Source organism: Silurus meridionalis, chromosome 15 (genome assembly GCF_014805685.1).
Source record: "Silurus meridionalis isolate SWU-2019-XX chromosome 15, ASM1480568v1, whole genome shotgun sequence".
Classification (NCBI taxonomy): domain Eukaryota; kingdom Metazoa; phylum Chordata; class Actinopteri; order Siluriformes; family Siluridae; genus Silurus; species Silurus meridionalis.
Window position 1 is genome coordinate 14233099 of NC_060898.1, and position 24885 is coordinate 14257983.

Below are 24885 nucleotides of genomic sequence, written 5' to 3' on the forward strand. Positions count from 1 at the left end.
TATAAAGTAGCCATCCAGAATGAATGAGGTAATGCTTGATATATTTTCCATGAAGATTTACAGATTTGCTGCAGATAAAAGAAAATTAAATCTTAATTAAAAAACAGATATTTATACAATAATTCATATTCTCTGTCTGAATATTTTACATGTAAAGCATGATGACATTCTTAGAGTGTATAATGATGATGTATACAATAGCTGTGCATGCCTGGGCATCTCAGAAAATTCATTTTTTATTTGTTTAAATTTGAATGATTTCTTTAATATTTGTAATCATAATAAAGCACAACAGTATTTTGATATATTTTATCGATAAGTGAAAACATATTTAAAAACAAAACCACACCATTTTACAAACTATTAATTAGACTTAGACTTAATCATACTCCCATTTCATTACTTTCCCTATTTAAATAGAAATATAAAACTGAAATGATTATTAGATTAAATTATTAATATCTATTTACATTTGTTATTATTTAAATATTAGAATAAAAAGATATAGCCTTTACTCCAAATAGCTGAGATTATTTGGAGAAGTATCAAAGTAGAAGATTCTTCTTATGAAATGATTTGCCTAGCTGTCATGCTCAGTTATAAAGCTTAAAAAAGTGGGATGGTTTATAACATTAGTATTTCTCTTGTGCATTCACATCCATGGTCTTGTAATGTGAATGCTCATAGGAATAGAAGACCAGGAAAACCAAACCCAGTGGAGAAATGAAAGTAGAGTGCTGTTAAAATATACATATAAAATACAAATATACATAAATACATAATTTTAAGGAAAATATAAGCCCGTCTAGCTGAATGGCTGTGACTAAAACTCTGTTGCTGAGCCACCTCTCTGTGAAAACAAAGACGCATCAGTCTCTAAACTCTCTGTGTGTTCTGCTGGTGTCAAATGTAGTCCAGTTTATTATCTAGGGAGCAGACATTTGAAAGAATAACGGATAGCCGGCCATCTAGGGTTAGCTTGTAGCATAGCATGGATACCCACCAGTTTGCAACACTTCCACTACCTCGAGCACTGTTTCTAAAATCCCCTTTCCTGGCCACTGGCATCAGACAACGCTGAGGACTGGAAGCCTGGTCTTTGTAGCCGAGGTCGCAGCAAGCCGGGGTCGCAGCTTCTGGAGTACATCAAGACTGTGCTCCCTAAGCGAATCTCAAGACTGTGCTTTCTATACTCCATCAGCATGTGGACTTTGCAATAAGAGGAGGGAACACGTCCAGCATACAGACCGTTCGTCAGACGCTCTAAACCGGTTCTGAAAAAGGTGCAAACCTGGCCAGCAGGAGCCACCTCTGCTCTTCAGGAGTGCACTGACTGGGACATTTTTAGGGAGGCTGCAACCAATGGCGATTCCATCAATTTGGAGGAGTACACATCATCAGTGACCAGCTACATCAGCAAGTGCTTTGAGGATGTTACCATATCCAAGACCATCACTACACGCTCCAACCAGAAGCTGTGGATGACCGCAAAAGAGTTTGCGCTGCTGAAACAAAGAGACTCTGCTTTCAGAGCAGGGGACAAGACGGCCTTGTCCAAACTGGGGCCAAACTGTCCCGTGTCATCAGAGCACGGCAAAGCGTGCACAAGCCAAAGAAATCTACGACAACTTTCAGGACAGCGGAGACAACCAGCGCATGTGGCTGGGCATACAGGCGATCACGAACTACAAGACAACATCACCTGCTTGTGACTGTGATGCCTCCCTTCCAGATGCGCTGAACGACTTCTACGCCCGGTCTGAGGTACAGAACAAAGTGGAAGCGAGGAAGACTGCTGTACCAGACAACATTCCTAGCAGAGTACTCAAGGAATGTGCAGAACAGCTAGTGGATATCTTCACTCACATTAAAAAAAGAAAAATTAATTCCGAATGCCACGTTTTCAACAAGACATGGACTGCTAAATATTTCTTTACAGAAGTCAAAGGTAAAACCGTGTGCTTAGTTTGTGGTACACAAGTCGCTGTGTTTAAGCATTACAATCTGAATCGCCACTACGTGACCAAACACGAGGAGAAATCTGACGAAGAGCATGCAAAGGAGTCGGAGGCTTTGCTAGCCAAGCAGCAAACTCAACAAACGCTTCTTACAAAACTTTGCAAATCCAGATACAGATCCTCTATAACTGATCACCTCTCAGCTGTCCTTCGCATAGCCACCTCAGACATTCAGCCAGATTTCAGTGCACTTGTTCAAGCCAAAGACAGACTGGATTTTTCTCACTGAACAGTTAAACTAAACTGAAAACATCAAAAGCACTTATTGCTTTTTGTATAAAGTTGTTCAGTTACTTATTTTTAACATACTGCAAAACACCTTTTTAGTATTTGTGAAGATTAACAAGTTAAAAATAAAATCAAACAGTGATGTTTTTTTTTGTTTTAAACTGTTTATTACTTGCTTTAATTGTTTGAATACTTTACTTACTAGCAGCTTATCAAAATATATAATTTACTGCTTTTTACAATGGGAGAAAATTAATATTGAGCAGAATAAATTTCAAGTTATCATTGGTTCGGCCCTCCAACACAGTTCAGATTTTTCATGTGGCCCCCTATCGAAATTAATTGCCCAGCCCTGTGCTATGGCAATGTGATTTAACACTATTGCAGTGCAGTGTAATCTGATTTCAATTAGATTCAACACAATGCAATGGAAAAATTATGATGTGCAATTAAATATGGTACAGGTAGTTTGCTTTTATTTCTTTGGTTCAGACAGACAGCAAATCATAAATTTACACTAAGTGCCTTTTGAATTCTAACGCATGGCCCATTTAGAAACAGCCCTCTGTAGTAAAAAAAAGATTAAATAAAACCAGATGTTCTTTTCCTGTTCTGTCTCTAGGAGGATCCAGCTCTACCTCTGCCATGTTAGTCAATATTCAATATGACCCTCAGTACACGCCTCGGTCTCCTTTGTGTTGTGAAACAACATATTCACCTAGCTCAGTGGTGCTAAGAGAAAGCCCTTAAAAACTGTTTAGCGAGAAGAAATAAATCTACATATAAAATATTGGTCACAAAGTCTTGGTCATAATTCGATATAATAAATTTTCTTTTTACTGTTTTTTTTTTTTTCAATTTTAAAACAGTTTTACACAACTTGTACAGCTTGATATTTTTTCTTAGTAATTTGTAAATATGGTAATTTATATATATAGTTTTGTGGTTTCAGAAGCTTTTTGGTCTAACTTTTCCTTCAGTGAAATCTTTTAGCAGCTTGGGTGCTTTGATTGCTAAGATGAAATACACTGCTTCTGTTATCAACCTGAGTTTTTTATGTTTGTCACAGACAAATTATATTTAAAAAACCAACAGCTACCAGTCAGCTAATTTAACAGAAATTTGTATTAATCCAAAAATACAGAAATGGTCAATATATATTTGTTAAAAAAAAAAAAAAAAAGAATATTAGTATAAAATCCAAGTTAAACCTGATGCTTAAATAGTTTATAAAATGCATTTGATATATATTCAGGATATTGGCAGTTGAACTAATTTAAAACCATTTTTAATAATATTACATAAATTACTACATAAATAACAAATTATATTTAAGTAGTACATATTTAAGAAGCATTAAAATATTTAAAATCTATATCTATCTATCTATCTATCTATCTATCTATCTATCTATTTATCTATCTATCTATCTATCTATCTATCTATCTATCTATCTATCTATCTATCTATCTATCTATCTATCTATCTATCTATCTATCATGCACAGAAGATGATGCAGAGCAGTAGAAGTAAATATTAATATGAATACATATAATAAAGATGACCTTTAGTGCTCTGAACCTGCCTATTATTATTATCACTATTACTATTATTATTAATAATGGCGATGATAATATTTCATTAGTAATTAGACTTTATCCGTCATAATTACTGAAACGTTTTTACATCTTTTCTTAATCCTTTTAATGGAGCTATGTTTTAACACAGAATATTTTCCTAATATGTTTCTTTATAACCTGACCACTGATACCATATATAACTGGATTGAGCAGAGGAGGAAATATCATAAAATATAGAGACATAAAAGTCCGGAAAACATAAGGTAAATACCTAGAACTAAATCGACTTTGTAATATTTCAAAAGATATTCCAACGAAATAATTCAAAATAGCAAGAAGATGAGGTGTACATGTCTGGATGGCTTTGGTTTGACATTCCTTAGAAGAAAATATACAAACACGCAAAATCTGCGCATAAGAGAATAAAATCACTATAATCTGTGGAACTGTGTAAAAAGCTGTCAGACCAAGTCCAAATATGCTGTGGACAGTGATGTCTGTGCAAGATAGTTTTATAAGTTCAAAATTTACACAGTGTGTCTTATCTATAATTTCTGCACAAAAGGTTAAGCGTATTGTAAATGACTCGTATACCAGAAAAGTGGCGAATGGATAAACCCATGCAAAAATTATAAATGCCTGAAGCTTTTTTGTAGACATCATGTCATGATAGTGAAGTGGGTAACAAATTGCAATATAACGGTCATAACTCATGAAGGCCAAAATATTTAGCTCAATAATATTATAAGTGTGTAAACAGAAGATTTGCATGAGGCAGTTTGTTAAAGATATCCTATGCCCCTCAGTAGCAAGATTAAATAACAGGTGAGGAATCAAACTTGTGCTGCCAAAGATGCCATTGCATGACAGATTGAATACGAAGATATACATTGGATTATGCAGTGTGTTTTCAAAATATATAATGGCAATCAGAAGTGAGTTCAGTGTAAAAATTGCTGCATAGAGTAGGAGAAAAATGGAAAAGAACAAATGTTTTTGCTGGTCCATGATAAAGTAGCCATCCAGAATGAATGATGTAATGCTTGATATATTTTCCATGAAGATTTTCTGGGGAAATAAGAGAGTAAAAAAAAGTAATGAAAATGCAGGTATTTTAAAAATAATATATAATTTATGTTTGAATATTTTTTTCATCTAACCCAAAAATCATCCCTATTCTACTCAATACATTTTTTGTTGTTGCATTGTTACTATGATCTTTGTGGTCATTATTAAGCATATATTATAGAAAAGTAGGGTGGCTGAGATAATCGGAACAACATTTTTAAAACGATTGAATCACATTCCCTGCCACCTGACCTTCTTCCCCTAATTAAATGTTTGTAACTGAAAATAAGAATGAAAAACAATTATATTATACCATTGTTCATATTAATTACAATTCATATTCACTCTATTTTCCATCTGTTGCTAAAAAAATGTTCAGTTAATGGTAATGAAAAGAGATTGCCTTTACTAAAAGCAGCAGTTGCTTGATCTTTTTGGAGAAGTAGCAAAGAGGAAGGTTGTTCTTATTAAATGATTTGCTTAGCTGTCAAGCTGTTTTATGGCTTAGAAATATAGGATGGTCTGCGATATTGCCATTCCTTGTGTCACTGCACAGTCCCACTGGTCTTGGGATATGAATGCTCACAAGATCAGAGGACACTTAGGAAAACCAACCCCAATGGAGGGGCGCATGTTGCCAAATACAGGGTGAAGTAGTAACAATACTGATTTGTAGGAAACTAATGGACAACATAGTGTGGGAAGCTAACAATGTTATTAGTGCAAATACAAAGCTGAACAAAGTCTTCAATTGTCTGAAATAGCAAGACTTGGTCAAAAAAGCAAGATCTCGTTTTTTTTTTTACTTAGCTCTGGTTCTTAGCATCATCTGTCAGGTGTAAATCACTCAGTCATTAGGTATTATGTTTTATGGTATTTAGTATGTGATGCCATCTAAGGGTTTGGCTGTCCTTTGACCACTTGTATCAGTAGACAACTGGGGACCAGGACTAAAGGTGGGAACCAGTGTTCTAGCTGGATGGATGGATAATTTATTTACCCCAATTGGAATGCCAATGGGTACATCCCAATAGGTACTCATAATGCCTTGTAGGGGTATTAATTCCAGTCTTCCACTTATACTCTTAACCTTATTGCAACAGTTTATATTCATTATGCAAGTCTAATCCTACATGGTAACCAAAAAGGACAGGAGGTAGCAGTTCTGGACAATGATGCTCTTAAGGACATGTAAATGTATGCATGGACTAATCTTCATCCTCTTTCTAAAAGTCTGCTTGGAAGCAATATTTGAGAGACTCCTTGTTCCAGCCACTTCCTGCCACAATAATGTGAAAGTGGATTGCATAGTCTGCCACACTGCAGTTTGCTTGCTGGATGGTAAGCAGTCGCTTTGACACCTCGGGCCACTGATAATTGAAGACCAGCATGAAAGGAAGGTGATAATAAACATTGGAAATGGGCCAGAAATTAAATAGGATCACATGAGAAACACTGGGGTAAAGAGGAACTGGGTTTGCACCACATGGTGTAAGTTGTAGCTTTGTGTGAGAACAGGAGCTTGAGTGACAGGAGGTGAGCTAGAAAAAAAACTTGTAAAGGACAATAACAAATTCAAAGGCAAATCAAATAAATAAGACAGGAGAACTTAAATACAGTTAGCAATTGGGATAAAAAAAATGAAAGAATATAATTGTGAAAAGACAGAGGCTTTTTTTTTTACATATGAGATTTGTGTAGTGGAGAGAAATATAAATGATTGTGGTGCAGGCTATTGCTTTTTGTTCTTTATGTTACCTATGGTCCTGCTGCTCTAAGGTCATCCTGCAACTATTTATTTTTTTATTTTTTTATTTTTTAATGACTGCTGGTTTCTCTTTTAACTTCTTCATTCTTGATCTGAGTAAATCTAATGTTGTGATATTTCTGAACAAAAGGTGCAGGTTATTTGTTGGTACCTCAAATAGTGAAGACTAAAGCAAAGAGCAGAGCTGTCTCTTACAAAGCCCTAATATTATGGAACATCCTTCCAATAAGTGTTCAGGACTCAAGGTCAAAAATACATTTGTTTAGTTAAGCCTAAAAAGGAGCAGATGTAATGGTTCCATGGTTATGTGATAAATGTTTTGGTGAACAAAGATGTTTGGATGCTGTCACATCCCCCACTCTAATATGTTCACAGTTCACTGTTGATAAAGTTCATCATTTATAACATTTACAATGATCGAGCAATAATGAACGGAGATTTGATGGTTTTAATATTCTGAGTAACTAAATATAGAATTTCACCAAGATTGATGTATAATATAGATGCATTGGCAAATCTTTCTTTGCTGCATTTACAACACTTTTGTACGGCCACAAGTCAAGTTAAGTCAAGTCAAGTCAAGTTTATTTCCATAGTGCTTTTTACAACCGACATTGTCTCAAAGCAGCTTTACAGAAATCAACAGTCAAGGTGAATGGTCTGCATTTATCCCTGATGAGCAGCCGTGCCAACTGTGGCAAGGAAAAACTCCCTTAGATGTTATGAGGAAGAAACTTTGAGAGGAACCAGACTCACAAGGGGAACCCATCCTCATTTGAGTGACATTAAGAGTGTGATCATTATTCTTTCAACAATACAGAACACTGGAAAGTAAGAACTAACATGAGCACTGGAGTGTGTGATTATAAGTAATGTTCTTTCTACAGTCTTATACAGTCATTATGGTTATAAAACTATGAGCTACTGAGCAACTCATAAAATAGCTCATCAAGCGCATGATCTTTTTACATACAATGAATCACTGGCTTGATGCCGTGATTGCAAAATAGTGTGTTTTTTACTTTCATTAATTTACCACTATCTGATTTTTTACTTTTGCTCACCTAAAACTTATCTGGTCTGCCAACAGCAGTGCCACATTTCAAGTTGTCTATCTGGCTGTACTAATAATTTTAGACTGTATGTCCACATGCAAAGCAGGTATATGTCTTTATATACTTTTATTTACATCATTTATGTTGACATTTTCCTACTAAACCCACTTCTGATTACAGAATTAAATACAAATCTGCATAGATTATGAAAGTAATACCTAGTACATAAAGAAGTATACTGTACATAATACACAGTACATTATAATATCTTATCTTATGTCATATATTAATCAGTGTCTTAATGTCATAAGATAATATATATATCATTATACAGTCTGAAAACCTCAGACTACCAATAACCTCAAAATGGACCTCATTTAGGTATTCATGCCATTAATTAGTTTGATTCAGAAATTTGTACCAAAGTTGTCTTTAAGAAATTTTTATCTCATTATTAAATATCTATTAAATTCACATCTATATGTTTTCTCTGTTTGCATGTATCACATTATTACATAAAAAAATGTATAAAAAAATATTGGACCAAAAATACAGTATTACTGAAAGCAGTAGTTGTTTGGAAAAGTACTGGAGAAGAAGTTAGTGCTCTGCAAACTGTTGTCACCTTGATTGTCATGTGAATATACTGTATATTTACTTCACTGAACTTTTTTTATTTCATTCGTCTGTCAATGCTTGTTTTGTCCATGTTGCCTTCTTTAGCTTTTTTGTCTTTTATTTTGTATATTTGCAATGCTACTAAACTTTTTCTGCACTTGCATTTGCTGCTTTATATAACAATAGGGTAAATTATAAATATATATTATACCAATCAGGCATAATATTATGGTCGGTGAAATGAATAACACTGATTATCTCTTCATAATGGTGGGATATATTAGGGATCAAGTGAACATTTTTTCCTCCAAGTTGATGTGTTAGAAGAGGAAAATGGGCAAACATGAGGATTTGAGTGAGTTTGCAAAGGGTCAAATTGTGATGACTAGACGACTGGGTCAGAGCATTTCTAAAACTGCAACTGTAGTGGTCAGTATCTATCAAGAGTAGTCCAAGAAAGGAACAGTGGTGAACCGGCGACAGAGTCATTGGTGACCAAGGCTTAATGATGCATGTAGGGAACGAAGACTGGCCCACATGGGCATCGCAATTTGTTGTGTATAGGGCTGCGAAAACCAATCAGGGTGTCCATGCTGACCCTTGTCCAACAATGAGCATGTGAGCATCAGATCTGGACCATGGAGCAATGAGAGAAGGTGGCCTGGTCCGATGAATCATGTTTTCTTTTATATCGCATGGATGGAGTGCGCATGTGTGTCACATGAAAAAACATGACCTTACCTTGAAAAAACAAATGTCACCAGGATGCACTATAGGGAACAAGGCAAGTTGGTGGAGGCAGTGTGATGCTTTGGGCAATGTTTTACTGGGAAACCATGCGTCCGGCCATTTATGTGGATGTTACTTTGACACGCACCACCTTCCTAAACATTGCTGTGGACCATGTAGACCCTTTCATCTATACAGTATTCTCTAATGGCTGTGGCCTTTTTTCAGCAGGATAATGTACCTAACAATGTGTCTGAGGTGTTAACTTGGCCTCCATATTCCCCAGAACTCAATCCAATCTAGCATCTGTGGGATGTGTTGAACAAACCATTGTGATCCACAGAGAACTCATCTTGCTACTTACAGGACTTAAAGGATCTGCTGCTAACATTTTGGTGCCAAATACCACTGCACAACTTCAGTGGTGTAGTTGAGTCCATGCCTCAATGGGTCAGGGCTGTTTTGGAAGTAAAATGAGGACCAACACAATATTAGGCAGATGGTTATAATGTTATGCTGATTGGTGAATATTACCAGAAATGCAGCCCCAAACTTGCAAGGAACCTCTACCATGCTTCACCAATAGCTCTAGCCCCTGATTACTGAACTGCTCAAATATAAAAAAATTTAACTCATTAGACTTGAGCACTTGGTGCCATTTTTCTGCACCCCAGTTGCACCCCACTGTTTTCACATCAGAGATATGGCTTTTTGGCCACTGTTCTTCCATGAAGATCACTTCTGGCCAGACTTCTCCAGACAAGAATATGGGTGTAGATCCCACTGATTTCTGCCCATAGTGGCACTGCTAAACATTTTTCTGATGTTGAAGGGAAGTAAGCATGATGTGCCTTTCATCTGCTTCATTAAGTTTCCTTACCTGACCACTGCATCTGCAGTCCTCGAAACTGCCCAATTGTTTGTGTTTCTACAAAATAGCTTGAACAGCACATCTTGAAACCCCAGTCTGCTTTAAAATATTTGCCTATGAAAAACCTTACTGAGCTACATTGTGTCTTGTTGCTGTGCTCAGTCTTGCCATGGTGTATGGCCTGTGACATGAAACTATCCTTCACAATCTTTTCCTCCCAGTTTTAAGACTCCTACACAGCTGTTTCTGTTAAATGACTCAGTTTCAACCTACATATGAAATTGATGTTAGTATAATTGATTTATTATACATCTGACTCTAATCCTACAAACTCAATCACTTCCTGCAAGTGTACAAAGTGTGCAAGTGTAAGAATTGAAGCCAAAGTGGGGTAAAACCAAATAGTAGTTTGATTTGGATTTCTCTTTTGTTCATTTACTTTCAATATTCTTGTCTATGTTGATATAAAATAACATTAACATTAACCAATTAAAAATTGTTATAGCACTTAAAAGATAAAAAACAACAGCATAAACAACTATACAGATTTCAGGTCTTTAGTGTATGATTAAACATTACTATTGTTGATTGCACACATTGAGTTGCAGTATCAGTGATTCTCAAAGGAGGTCATTATGAATCCATTCTCCAGCCTCTTGCTCCTGTCCACTGAGGGCTCAATGTGTTTGCTTGGTACACAAAGACCATCAGTGGTTACTTTAAATTGCCTTCTTGGGAATAGATAAGATGGCCAAACTAATGAAAACTAATAAACATGTTTATAATCTCCCTTATTTATCAGACTCTACCAACTGTTCCCAAAAGGACAAGATATGGCAAACAGTAAAGTGTAAACTCATCTGAATGGAATGAATAGAATTTCTATTGATAATGTTGAAATAATTAATGCAATTTACTATTCATTACACATTTTCCTGTCTTATATTGTTACACAAACTAAATATGTAATTTAACTACTAAGTCAAGAGCGAAGGTCACAGACAATGAAGCTGTTATTACAGTATTATCATTTCTAGTGATATTGTTTAAAATAATTTTGCTTCCAAGATCAATAATAAATAATAACAATATACACAGACCTATGTAAATGTTATATTAAATAATTAGTGGCCATAGATCAATGCTGACATAAGAGTGGTTTGCTATGTAAAACTATCTATGTCATCCTACTTGAATTAAGACTTGAGACTCTCAATAAACCCAAATTTCAAATGACAGGAAAAAAAGATGCTTTTGTTATATGTTATACTTATGTTATATGTTTTGTTTGCAACAGAGGGTTAACATGTATGTTTTCCAGAGTCAGTCGAAAAAACTCTCTGTGAATTTCAAAGATTTTGTTCTTGTTCACTGAAAAAACTTACAAGACCTAAAGCTAGTAGTCTTACTCACCAGAATACAGCTACCCCACTTTTGACTGTCCCCATTCTCCATGTTCCATTAACAAAAAGTTGTATATTTTACATGTTTATAACATAACATGTGTATAGGCGGACACAAGTGCGGAATCCTTTTTATTTATTAAATGCTAAAGCACGTAAACTAGAAACAAAACACAAAATAATTACAAACATGAAAAAATGACCAAAAAAAACCTGAGTATGAGCAAGGACATGGAAAGACAAAGGTGAGACAGCGAGTGCTATGAAGAGTCAAACTATGTACATAAGTACTCAATGTGACAATAAAAAGGTATGTATGATCAGTGGCATGTGACAAACAAGGAAATGTACTGGCTGTTATGTAATGTAGTCCCTGGCATGATCCTGAAGTGTTAAAACTTGCAGATGTGCCACATTTCCTGCATGTTTCTCGTCGAAAAGACAAAGAAATGGCCTTGACTACTTAAATTGTATTTGTTAGTGTTGACTGCTACAAGAGAATCAACTCTCATTCCAAGCAGCTGCCATTTTGTATCTATAATGGTCACTCCGCTTTAGCTCATTACTCATTTAGAGAGATTCAACAGTAACACAGTAACAGTAGATAAATAACCATGCACTAATTCTTATGTAAATATATAGTAATTGTGAGTTGAGGAAAGAACAAATCATGAACTAATGAAGAGCTTACCTTAACTACCACATGGGTCTTATGAATTATTATGTGAATAATGACCACCCTTATTACATCTTTGTTAGTTATTAAATTAATTTTATGTAGGGGTGAACTAAATCATAAATGCTCTATAACAAATAATATGAAAGTGCATTATTTTATGAAAATTCATGCACTCTTACTGCCTTACTGGTTTTAAACCATTTTTCAAACTATGGACAATCAATATAAATGATCAAATACTTCTACTTGGTCTTTAAGAAAAACAAATACAATATTGAATAAACTTAGGAATGAATGGGTGAACATAGGAATGAAGTATGGAGCATCTGTGCATGTTTTTCATGTGGCTTGGTTTCCTTTTGTCAACAGGTCCAGTTGGTTGTGGTGGTAGTGCTGCAATGATGTAGTCAATGTTTTGTTGCTAATTAAACATTGTTTATATGCCAGGAAGTTAGTCACAGGAAAACAGGAAATGCCAAAGCAGGAAACTGTCTGCAGAGTACAGTGTTACATCAAGTCAAATGGCTTTTGTCATTTCAACCATACAGTATACATTTGAGAGAGTACACAGAGAAATGAAACAATCTTCATTCAGGACCATGGAGCTAAATAAGAAAATAGAAATTAATGCTAGATGGCACAGAACTTAGTAGAACATACAGACCCTTATACAGGATTATATACAGTGTTATTGTACAAGCAACACTTGTGCAAACAACACAGTATAGTATAATGAAACTGTAGAGGTCCAGTGCTTGAACAAATGTAGTCCACCTCTTGGCTCACACACAAACAGTTACATAGAGACAGTGCAGTACTGACCAGTACACAGAGCTAATTGTGCAGTAAGGTTCTACTAAAAAATACTGAGTGTTTAAACAGTTGTGGATTTAGCACCAGTTATTAATTAGAAAACTGTAATGACGGTGTATGTATGTGTCAGCCGGATGTCGGATGTCTTCATGGACAGAATCTGTTCCGTAATCTGGTTGTAAATGCCTGAATGCTTTGTTACCATTTTCAAGACAGCTGGAGGGTGACGAGTGTGTTCATTGTTAAAAGCTGTATGGTCAGCCACAATGCAAATACTGCAGAAGATGTGTATAGTGTAAATGTCCATGACAGAGGGAAGAGTGAACTAATCTTTTCCACTGCTCTCACTATCTGCTGCAGGGTCTAGGAATGTGACTTGCTGAAGATGACTATTTATGAATTACGACATTAATAAGCGTAATTGTACAGTATAATAATCAGGAAAGTGCTTATAAGAAAGAAAAAAATAATAATATGAAATCAGGGGTGAAATATGACTCCAGGGTGCTCGGTGCTAGGGGGGTGTGAAGGGCTTTAGGAGAGATATGTGGAAGGTTGGATGGATGCGTTACCGAGGAGGCAGGTTAAGCCGATAGGCCAAGTCATTGACCCGCCTGATGATCCGAAACGGCCCAATGAAACAGGGACTGAGTTTTTTACAGGGTAGCTGGAGCCGCAAATCTTGAGTGGACAGCCAAACCTGATCCCCTGTTTGGTAAAGGGGGTCCTCCGTGTGTGGGCTGACTTCCACACATGCACGCAGGAAAGGTGGCTGGAAGCCCAGCACGCACTGGAACGGGGTTAGGCCGGTGATGCAGGAGTTCTGCGCGTACTCTGCCCAGGGGAGCTTGTTTGGTCCTGGTTGCAGTATGACGAGGGGTAGCGTCCGAGCTTCTGTATCTTGTGTTCGGTCTGTCAGTTAGTCTGAGGGTGATATCCCAAGGACAGATTGACTGTGACTTCCAGGAGCTGGAAAAACACCTTCCACACATGAGATGTGAACTGGGGTCCCGGGTGGGACACGATTTCCTCCACGTTCCGAAAGACGTGATAAAACAAAGCCTTGGCAATCTCTAGAGCTGTGGGAAGGCCATGGAGTGGGGCCAGATTGCAGGCCTTAGAGAAGCGGTCCATGGCCAAGAGGACACAGGTGTTACCTTCTGAGCAGGGCAGATCGGTGATGAAGTCAATCCCCAGGTGTGACCATGGCCATTGCGGGATAGGCAGGACCAGCTTCCCTGCGGGTAAATGTGGGACTGATAGCATTGCCTGGGGACGATTGTCCTTCCTTCCAGGCACCCTGCGGAGGTGGGCTCCCCTTGCGCCGCTGCTCCTCCTCTAACTCCCAGATGATGGGGCAGAGGATCAGCTTGGAAGGGATGATGGGTTCGGGATCCATAGGTTCGTCGGGGCCATAAATCCGGGACAGGATTTTGCCGTTCTTGGAGCCCAGCCGGTACTCGATGGTGTAGCACAAGTGCGTGAAGAACAGCGCCCATCTGGCTTGCCGGGGGTTTAAGCATATTGAAGGTTCTTTTGGTCCGTTATGACCGTAAACGGGTGTGCCGCCCCCTCCAGTCAATGATGCTACTCCTCAAGAGCCAGTTTGATGGCTAGGAGTTCCCGGTTTCCAAAGTTGTAATTATTTTTCACAGGGGAGAGCTTTCTCAAGAAGAAAGCACAGGGCCGGAGCCGTAGTGGGGCCCCCGATTGTTGGGATAAGGTAGCCCCTGCGCCAGTGGAGGAAGCATCTACCTCAGGAGTGGAGCGATCTGGGTGTTGAGGTTTATGATAATCTATGCAGGGGCAGAGTCCCCCTCCCTTCTTCTCCACGAAGAAGAAGCTGTAGGTGGTGGGGGAAGAGGATGGAGCAATGAAGCCCTGAAGGTAATCCTCCATAGCTGTGTGCTCCGGAACCGACAGCGGGTATACCTGTTCTTTAGATAGTTAAGCACCTGGCACCAGGTCTTTGGCGCAGTCTCAAGGGCGGTGGGGGGCAGGCAGGTTGCTGCCTGCTCACTGAATACATTTGCAAATGATCGGTACTCACGGGGGATTCTCCACCTCCGGGGAGTTCATAGGGCTCTCCATGAGTGTGGCCGCTAAGGGAATCGAGTTAGGGCATGGACGGGGTAGGTGATGCACACACTGCTCTCTGCACCAGGGGCTCCACTTGAGAATGTCACAGGGGTTCCATGAGCACTTGAGGGAGTGTTTTGCCAGCCAGGGTCGACCCAGTATGACACTTGCTGTGGAGTTCTCCAGAATGAGAAACTGGATCTCTTTGCGATGGAACAGGCCTACCTGAAGCCTCCAATCAAGTGTGCCATCATAGATGGCCATGGCCAATTTAATTGGATCAAAACATCTAAAAAATTGTACTTATAACTAAAATAGGATAAATATTTATTTTTACAAATTATTAATTGTCACACAAGCAGGTACAAATACACCTGCAGGCATATAAGACTTTACTATGTCTAGCATTTGGAACAGAATAATTTAAAGCAAAATTCAGGCAATCAACAAATAAAATAAACTAGTCAAGGCTTTGGGCAAAACTAGAAAAGTAGAACAGGGCTCAAAACCAAAAAGAGTCAATGTAGCAATATACAACACCTTGATAATTACAGGAACAAAATATATACTTAATAAGCAACTAAGAAACACAAGGCATTAAAAGTACATTGACTAATTAAAGTATTTGAGACACACTAGAGAGACAAGCAATCATGCTTGACATTGAATTATAACTAAACACACATGGCCATGTAAACATACATTTGAAAACACTTGAGAACGTGCTTATGTTATGGGTGCTGAGAGTTTCTCCATACAATGCTTGACATATGTGGGAAGGTAGATTAGAACTGTTAGGAAGGATATAAAATAGATTTGGTAAAAAATTTGTTAGCATGTCAGGCCACCGCTAAGCTATTCTGGTTGCATCTTGTACTACTTGGTGAGGCATGCTCCTCCCTGGACAGAGTTCCCACTCACTCCTAAACCAGCCATGCAAAGAAGCAGTGCACTTAGACCATATCTATCCACATCTTTGCCATAATCCGGCAGTTAACATTAGGATGGTTGATGTTTTCGCTCCTAAACTAAAACTAAATCACACACTAAATCTCAGTAAGATGTAAAGTACTTTCAGCAAAAACATGGCCTTTATCTTATATAGCAGCAGCCATCTGTTATGCTGTAAATATTTCCGATAACTGACCTGGTGTTTTTATATGCTTATTTATGTTCTATGTAAATTATTTAGTATGACATAAAAGAGATATTCTGCCATGGCATAAAACTCTCAAGATTAATTATGTTAAATGTGTTCTTTCCATCATTAGAGTAGCTAATTTGTTTTATAAATCAACATGTTTCTTGAGGATTTATATGTGGTTTCCTTAGTATTTATAATCGGGATTTAGCTTGGTTGCATGAAGTTGTTATTTCTGACAGTCTGTAGATGGTGCCATAAGTCCAGCATTTTTTGTATTATTCACACACACACACACACACACACACACACACACACACACACACACACACACACACACAAACACACACAGAGAGAGAGAGAGAGAGAGAGAGAGAGACAGACAGACAGACAGACAGACAGACAGACAGATATACTGCACACACGTACACACATACCGTAGGCTGTTCACACACCAGATTGTGCCTAATGAAATATTGGTGCCATTGTCTACAGGTCTATCCCTCACTCTTCCCCTTTGCTTCCCGAACTGCAGAGCTAATGTTTCTTTAAGTAAGTTGAATATATTGCCCTCTACAATTTTATTTGATAAACAAATCATTACTTAAATAATATATCATCATCTGTCAACACCAAAGCAATCACTATATTAAAGCTTGTGCATAAAAAAATATTTATATTATGCCAAAGAAAAGACCGAAAACACCGATCAGGCATTACTTTATGACCACTGACAAATGAAGTGAATAACACTGATTATCTCTTCATTATGGCACCTGTTAGTGGGAATACTGTGAATATATAGTGAATATTTTCTCTTCAATGTTGACGTGTTAGAAGCAGGAAAAATTAGCAAGCTTAGAGATTTGAGTGAGTTTGACAAGGGCCAAAATTGCTAGAAGACTGGGTGAGAGCATTTCCAAAACTGCAGCTCTTGTGGGATTTTCCCGGTCTGCAGTGCTCAGTGTCTATTAAAAAGGAATCCAAGGAAGGAAAAGTGGTGAACTGGCGACAAGGTCATGGGCGGACAAGGCTCATTAATGCATGTGGGGAGCGAAGGCTGGTCTGTGTGGCCGATCCAACAAATGAGCTACAGAAGCTCAAAATTCATGCTCTTAATGCTCTATAGCACAGAACTGTTTTGGCAGCAAAAGGGGGGCTAATGGAATATTAGGCAGGTGGTCATAATGTTATGCCTGATTAATGTACATTGTAGTTTTTAACAATATTTAGATTTTCTTGCACTGAAATTGAAATGTTTTGTGTATTATGAAAGGAAATCACAATAAACTGCACTGTTCTTTAAAAATAGTTCATGGCAGGGTAATGTAATATGGCCCATTATGAAATTAATTATTTTTGTATAACAGCACATTATAAAGTATGCTATTTCTATATACTGTACACATATACACAATGATATGCCAGCACTTACAATTTTTTGGATTTGTTATTCTATGACACTGTGTTTTTTGACTGTTTACAAATTTAAAGTTAAGATAAAGTTAAGATAAATAAGCACCTAATATCATTTATTTATTATAGCAGCTCCAATAAAGAGTAAAAATAGTTCAACAATCTTGCTTTTTTCTCTTAATAAAAGAAAACAACTTGTGATGTGATTAAGAACCCAGACTCTTTGGAAAACTTACTGACTATTATAAAGTATCTTAAACATATTAAATACATTTTACCCAAATGTTTCTTGATGATTTTATGTATTACTCTGCGCTGTGGTATATTTGTCCTTGTGAATGAGTGAATGAGACCTAGAGCATTTACATAAAGCTATCATTGGCTAAATATTACAACCAGAACTACTGTCAAAACCAAGCTGTTGATGAAAAAGAGTGCACATCATCTGATTCCAGAATTGTGGTTTAAGAAAATAAAGTTAACTATCATCTACAGTTGTAGTTTCCCTGAGAAGTGCAAAACTATTAGTGGTTATAGATATCTCATTGGGTGCTTTCGCATTCTGACGTGGTTAAAACCAGCGTGGATCATTTATATGATCAGAATCTGTTCTGTACTTAAAACAGTTCAAAGCTACACCCACAAAATCCAAAGTGGTGGCCCGAAAGCTGAACCAACTTGTTTGCACTTACATTAAAAGAACAGTAAATGTTCTACAGTTAGAGTAACATTCAGAGGTAAAAATTTGTTTTAACTGGTTATAGACACAGATGAGACTGCCCCAAAGAGTAAGACTTATTAATGGTGTAAAAATATTTATATAATTTCTAGAATACATGAAAAATGCATTAAAGTTATATTCATATAGTTTAAAAACTGATGATTTATTGTGGTTCTTTCAAGAAGCATTTGAAACATTATTTAAGCTGAATTATGATCCAGTAAGGAATAATTAATAAAACATTTATTCTATCTGTATCCAAACTGTTGCAAAAGATTTAACAACACAGCAACATTGCCGGGCTGCTGTGGCTATAAGGACCTTTCACAAACAACTCTTGTAAATGGCAAATATGTGTGCTTCAAATCTAAAAAAGATGCCAGACCATAAAGTAGTGAACAGCTGTGTTCTTGCAAATTTATGTATACAGATAAATACCACATGCACAGGGCTATTATCGAGTTTAATAAGACAGACTATTTGCTCAGTAATGAATAGCGTTTTAAGTGGCCAAATTGAGTGCCCACATTAAAAGAAGCTGAGCCAGCCAATAGTAATTTTTCCAACATGGGACCAATAAATGTCTGAGATATTCCTAGAATCTGCGATTGATAAGGGTTTAATAACAATAGAATCCTTGCTTTGTCTCATTAGCCATCTTTTCACTGTGATGCCTTACACCAGAATCTCTCATGAACTGCAGGTTGTTTTCTTCGCTGTATTGCTAAGCTCACTGATGTTATTTAAATTTTTCTGCAGCATTTAAATTGTTTATTAGACACTTTAAATAGAACAAATAGATATGAAATGGAATGAAATAGATATTGTCACCACTTAGTTTTGCATTAATTCTCCCTAATGAGAGGTAACCTAGAGAAACCTAAGAGATACTTTTCTTAATAGGCAACCAGGCCTTTTTCACAGGTTTGCATTAATCTCTTGTCCATCTTCATCTTTCTTTCTTGTGAGTGATCAATTAGTTCAAGATTTTTTACCCTTGCATTATTTATTTTTTTTATTTTTTTACACAGTAATAACCATTATTTGTAGTTAAGTGCAATTCTGTAAAGAAAAACCATAATTAAGTAAAAGTAAAATGACAGATTTTAAAAACTACTTAAACTACATAAAAGTGGCAGTACATAAAAAAATCTACTTTATTATGGAAACGTGAGTAAATGTAATTCGTTACTTTTCACCTCTGATAATTACCATATACAGGTGTAGAATAAGAAGTCCTGGAATGAGCACAGATTTTTATGATTTTTGAGGAAATTGATTGTTAGGGTACTCATGTGAGATCATTCCCAACAGAAGAAACTTAGTCACAAATGCGAAAATATCAAGTAGAAGTCGAGCATCAGGATAAATCAAGTGGATCACAATATTTTCAATACATTTTGTTTATTGTTTAAAGCCACCCAGGAACCAGGAACAAGATTACATGGTCCTTTTGAAAACACACTGCTGTGTGTAAATACATTTGCTTCATAATTATCTAATATTCTGCTAAATATGCTAATACTATTACCCAATCTGCTCTTAGACAATATTAATAAAAGGATTTTAGATGTCAGAGACTTGGCAAAAACCAACATATCATTGACTCAGGCCTCACCAATAGTCTTACTTAAATATTTTGCTCCTGCTCCACTATGTGTCATCTATTATAATAGAATTTCTGAATTTAAAGTTTTTGACATTTTACAAATGCTTACTTGAAAATTGGAACCATCATGACTCCATTGCATGTGTGTGCCATCCCTGTTGTGTGACATGCTGCTATAAATCCTTCTCACAATTGACTTAAAGAATGTGATTAAGAACAGCATTGCTATTCATGCATAATGCAATTCTGACCTAGTCATCAAAATCACCTCATCTGATACTCTCCTCCCCTGAAAATGGGAAAATAAAACAGTCAAACCAGAATATTAGGCCAGTTGGAATATTACTATATGAAGAATAAGCATGGAACTTCGGTGTGTCCTGCTTCTGGTCTTGATGGTCATCTTAGCACTTCACAGTAGGTTTTGTCAGTATGCTTTGCTTAATTTTTCATTTCAAAAAGGTTTGTGTTACTGTGGGTAAAAAATTCTGTGGAAAAATAGCAAGAAGCAGGGTATATTTCCATGGTTATTTATTATCCTCTTCCTCTGTCTACTACTACTCTAATAGAAAGAATATAATAGAAAGAATATAATATAAGAATATAAACTATACTTTTCATAAATCTTATGGTGTGGATTTTTTCCAAACATATTTTAAACATAGTTTATTGTTTCTACTGTAAAAGCTCATAAACATGCAACATAAACAACACCTTTGCCATAATCTTGGGGTCATAAACAACAACATCTACAATCTAATTTCTACTGTCTAACAATAAACAGATTATTTAACCACGTTTTTTTTAGCTATATTCAGCACATCTGGAAGAAGTCATAAATGTTACCACTTTGTTATACCATTTAAACACAGTCCAGAATAATAGCCACTTTAAACTTTATTAGATACATAGACAAGTTGCATTTTCTAGTAAGAAGAGTAAAAAAGGCTGGTGAGGGGACTCAGAAAAGTTGTGTATATGTATGTGGCAACATTTGTAATCGCTGGCAATGTCATTGTGGTATAATTAAATACTTCAGGACATACAGTTATAGGAAATTTTATCTACTCTGGGGTTGTAACAGTAAGTTCACTTTGTGTTCTCCTTTGTGGAAAATATTCCAATAACAGCATGTCCCCATGTGTTTTATTCCTTGTTTGTGACATGCTCAATAAATGTCATTTGATTTAAGCTAAAGGAAGTGAAGCTGTATCATTCCCCTGGAGCTGCGCTGCCCTTAATGGAGTCTGCAGACAAGGAGCATGTCTGCCTTCAGAACTCTACTTTGGACCTTTAGGCTGTGGGAAGGAATCTTTGTGAGTATCATGTTTATGATCATCCTGTTTGTTATAAACATTATCCAAATATCATGTTTAAGTTATAATTAATACTGCACTATTACTATGTACTGATGTATTGATGTAATGTACTATGTTTTTTCCCCTGCCAGATGCTGTGTGTCGTATTTCTTTTGAATTCTGAAAATTAAATCAGAAATGGGTGTTACCTGAATTGCAGCACATCATGTGAATTTACTGTGCTAACAAGCAATCCTGGAATATACACGCCTTTTAAATAAAACAAATATGTGTGAGTGCAAATAATCATTTGCAGCAGCTACAGCTATTGTTATATGGTATAGATTACTTATTAATAGGTCATGCTTAATACATACAGAATTTCAGTATTTACAATCATTTGGCATTGGGTATAATGCAAACTGTTTATATGAAAAAATGCATGATTTGTTATTTCATGGAAGGTTTATTAACATTGCTTTGGAGTAACATTTTCTTCATAACTGTTTATCTATGTAAACTGTATTTGTTGTTAAATGTCAGCTTTCATTAAAGGCACAATGGAAACAAACCTAAGACTTTAAATGAATTACATCAATAAATAACTATTGGCTGATAATATTTTTTTAGCTAATCATCTGTTAAAAACAAGGACAAAGTACTGCCAACAAATATTATATTTTAAATCTAACGATTACTAACAGAAACAGAGGGATATTTAATGTCTGTTAATGTACAGTTCCACTGTGACCAAGGCTCAACATATAATTTTGCATAAAGAGAATTTGGCATGCCTGGTGTAAATAACGTAATGTTAAAAATCATTTGAAAATGTTTAAATGTTTTACCTTTTTACATTTTAAATCCAGATGTATTTTTGTTTTGAGGCAGACTCTTAAAACTTATCTATTATTCTTGGAATATGAGACCATTTTACAGGATCTGGTGTCCCCCTAATGCATATAACCTCAATATAAAGAAACAAATGTTTTAGAAAGGCCTGGAGTTTTTCACTCTGAGAAAAGACTAGACTATATGCTAGATTAGACTGATGTAATATAAATATATTGTTCTTATTTGTCCAACTAGTCACCTATTTGTAAGTGAGTCTCACAGCAGCAATGCAAAAAAAAAATATCCAGCAAAATATTTCAATCATTTGTCATGTTTATTATACATGTTGAAATGCATACAGATGAAGCATACTAAATAAAACCTTGTTTTGCAGGCTATAGTAATTGTTTATCTGTTCTAATAGACTGTCTGAATCTCTGACATTTTGTAAATGCTTAGATGAAAATTAGAACCATCATGACTCCACTGCATGCGTTTAAGATCACTGCATGTGTTTTTACCGCTATATTTATAATAATTTGTTACAGCCCCTGTCTTGTGACATGCTGCTATGAATCTCTCTCACAGTGGACTTAATGAATGTGATTAAGAACAGTATTGCTATTCATGCAGCTGCATAATGCAATTCTGACCTGGTCATCCAATTCAAAGTCACCTCGTTCACTTTTCTCCTCCCTCCTGGTAAAGAGAAAATAAAACAGTCTAACCAGAATTTTAGGACAGTTGGAGTATTACTATATGAAGAGCAAGCATGAAACGTCAATGTGCCCTGCTTCTGGTCCTGCTGGTCATCTTAGCACTGAACTGTAAGTCAATATGCTCTTTCTTTATTGTAATGTGATGTTTATTTAACATTTCTGGAAGGAGCCATCAGTGTCAGTGCTTTGTAATAACTTTCTAACACAGGGCAGTTAAGGGAAGGCAAGACAATAATAGGAATAACGTGTCACAGATTTGCTGGTAAAATAAATGTGGACTTCAGAACAGGCAGTTATAGGAAATTATGTGGAATGAAATGGATGTGGCCCAGCAGAGTGTGATATCAACATACTGTTGATATCACACTCTGCTGGGCCACATCCATTTCATATAACAGCATGCCCCTGTTTTTCTAGCTATTTGTAATATGCTAATTTTGACTACACAATAAATCCCATTCGATTTAAGATAAAGGAAATGAAGCTGCATCATTCCCTTGGAGCTGTGCTTCCCTCAATGGAGTTTGCAGACAAGGAGTGTGTCTGCCTGCAGAACTCTACTTCGGATCATTAGACTGTGGGAAGAAATTTTTGTGAGTAACTTGTTTATGACGTTGTATTTATTATAAGTATTATTAAAAAAGCATATTAAAGTTATGAGTAATTCTGCTATTTTTGCAGTTATTTTGTACTGTGACTATGATTTTTTTTCTTTGGCAGATGCTGTGTGTCGCATCTTCTCTGAATGAAAGTGGTGCCCATCCTGTGAATTTAATAACAACCGGAATAATCCTGGAATAAACAACTTAATGTGAATGCAAATGCTACTATTATCGCAATATGTTGCTCAATACTCATTAATAGGTTATGCTTCATACATACAGAATTAAAGTATTCAAAATCCTTTCACATTGCTTTGGAGTCACATTTGTTTCATAACTATTTTCTAATAAGCTTTATAGATGTTAAACACTTTTTTTTAGTGTTTCATTATAAACACTACTGTTATTTAAATACTACTAATCAAAACTACTCTGAACACCTCTGATGTGAATTTTAAGTGGCTGAACAATGAAACTTCAATGACTAAAATAAATGAATGCCAGCTGTGGGGCAATTATATTAATAAGTTTTCAATCACCCAGATTTTTTTTACACCATTTATGTGTTCTGGATATTATACATCATATGTTAAACAAGGACAAAATACAGCCAACTTCATAGAACTACAATTTAAAGCCTTAATATCATAATAAATAATCTCCTATGACCAAGCTTTAACAAGAAAAATTAAATAAATAAATGATTTTATTTTGCATAAAGCGATTTTGCCAGGCCTGGTGTAAATCATAAAATAATGATTATGACATATAATCCAAAACGCTGAACAACATGAAGCACAAAATGTTCAAATGAGTTGCCTTTTACAGTTTACATCCAGATGTACTTTGGTTTAAAAAAATACAAGGAAAGCCATACAGCTTTAATATCTAGTGTGAGTATATATGATTCAATATTCTTCTAATATGAGGATCATGTGTCCCCTAAATGAATATAAATTTCATGCTTTTCCAATTAGACAGCACCTTGGAAAGGAAATTATTTTTTAAATAGGTCTGGATTTTTAAAATAATAAATTTACTAATAACTAACTTTAACATCATATTTACTAGTGATACATATCACGTTACTAGCGATATATATATATATATATATATATATATATATATATATATATATATATATATATATATATATATATATATAGTACACATGGGCTTAGAACAGGAAGGACACTGAAATATGCAGGACAGGACACTGAAATATGGACTAAGGGACTGGGAACTTGGAACCTGTGGTAACCTCGGTAATCCTCAAAAATTCACTTTTCTATTTTGCATAGTGTCAGTCAGGTGTACAGTTAAAGTTTAGGAATGATCCTTTTTATCTGTACAAGGATAAATCCATAGTTGTCTAGAGGACACAACACTGTGAACTTGGGTTACTCTATATAACCCTGTGTAAATGAATGTGCATGGTGCCCTGTGATGGAATGGTATCTAGATGCACCTCGACCCTGATCATAATTGAACACTCACTGAAAATAAAGGAATGAACAAACGAATGAAGGAATGAATGAATGAATGAATGAATGAATGAATGAATGGATGGATTAGACAATGCATTCCTGGCAACCCTGGGAAAAAAATACAACCGTTCTTCCGTAAAGAAACCATT

General features: G+C 36.0%; 1 protein-coding gene across 1 annotated transcript; it reads left to right on the forward strand.

The window, feature by feature from the left end:
* Positions 1–22547: 22547 nt before the first annotated feature.
* defbl1 (defensin, beta-like 1) lies at positions 22548–23610 on the forward strand. The gene is made up of 3 exons (XM_046868248.1): positions 22548–22755; positions 23117–23240; positions 23368–23610. Exons 1-3 carry the CDS (start codon positions 22701–22703, stop codon positions 23390–23392), a joined length of 204 nt encoding a protein of 67 aa, XP_046724204.1. The 5' UTR covers positions 22548–22700; the 3' UTR covers positions 23393–23610.
* Positions 23611–24885: the final 1275 nt, after the last annotated feature.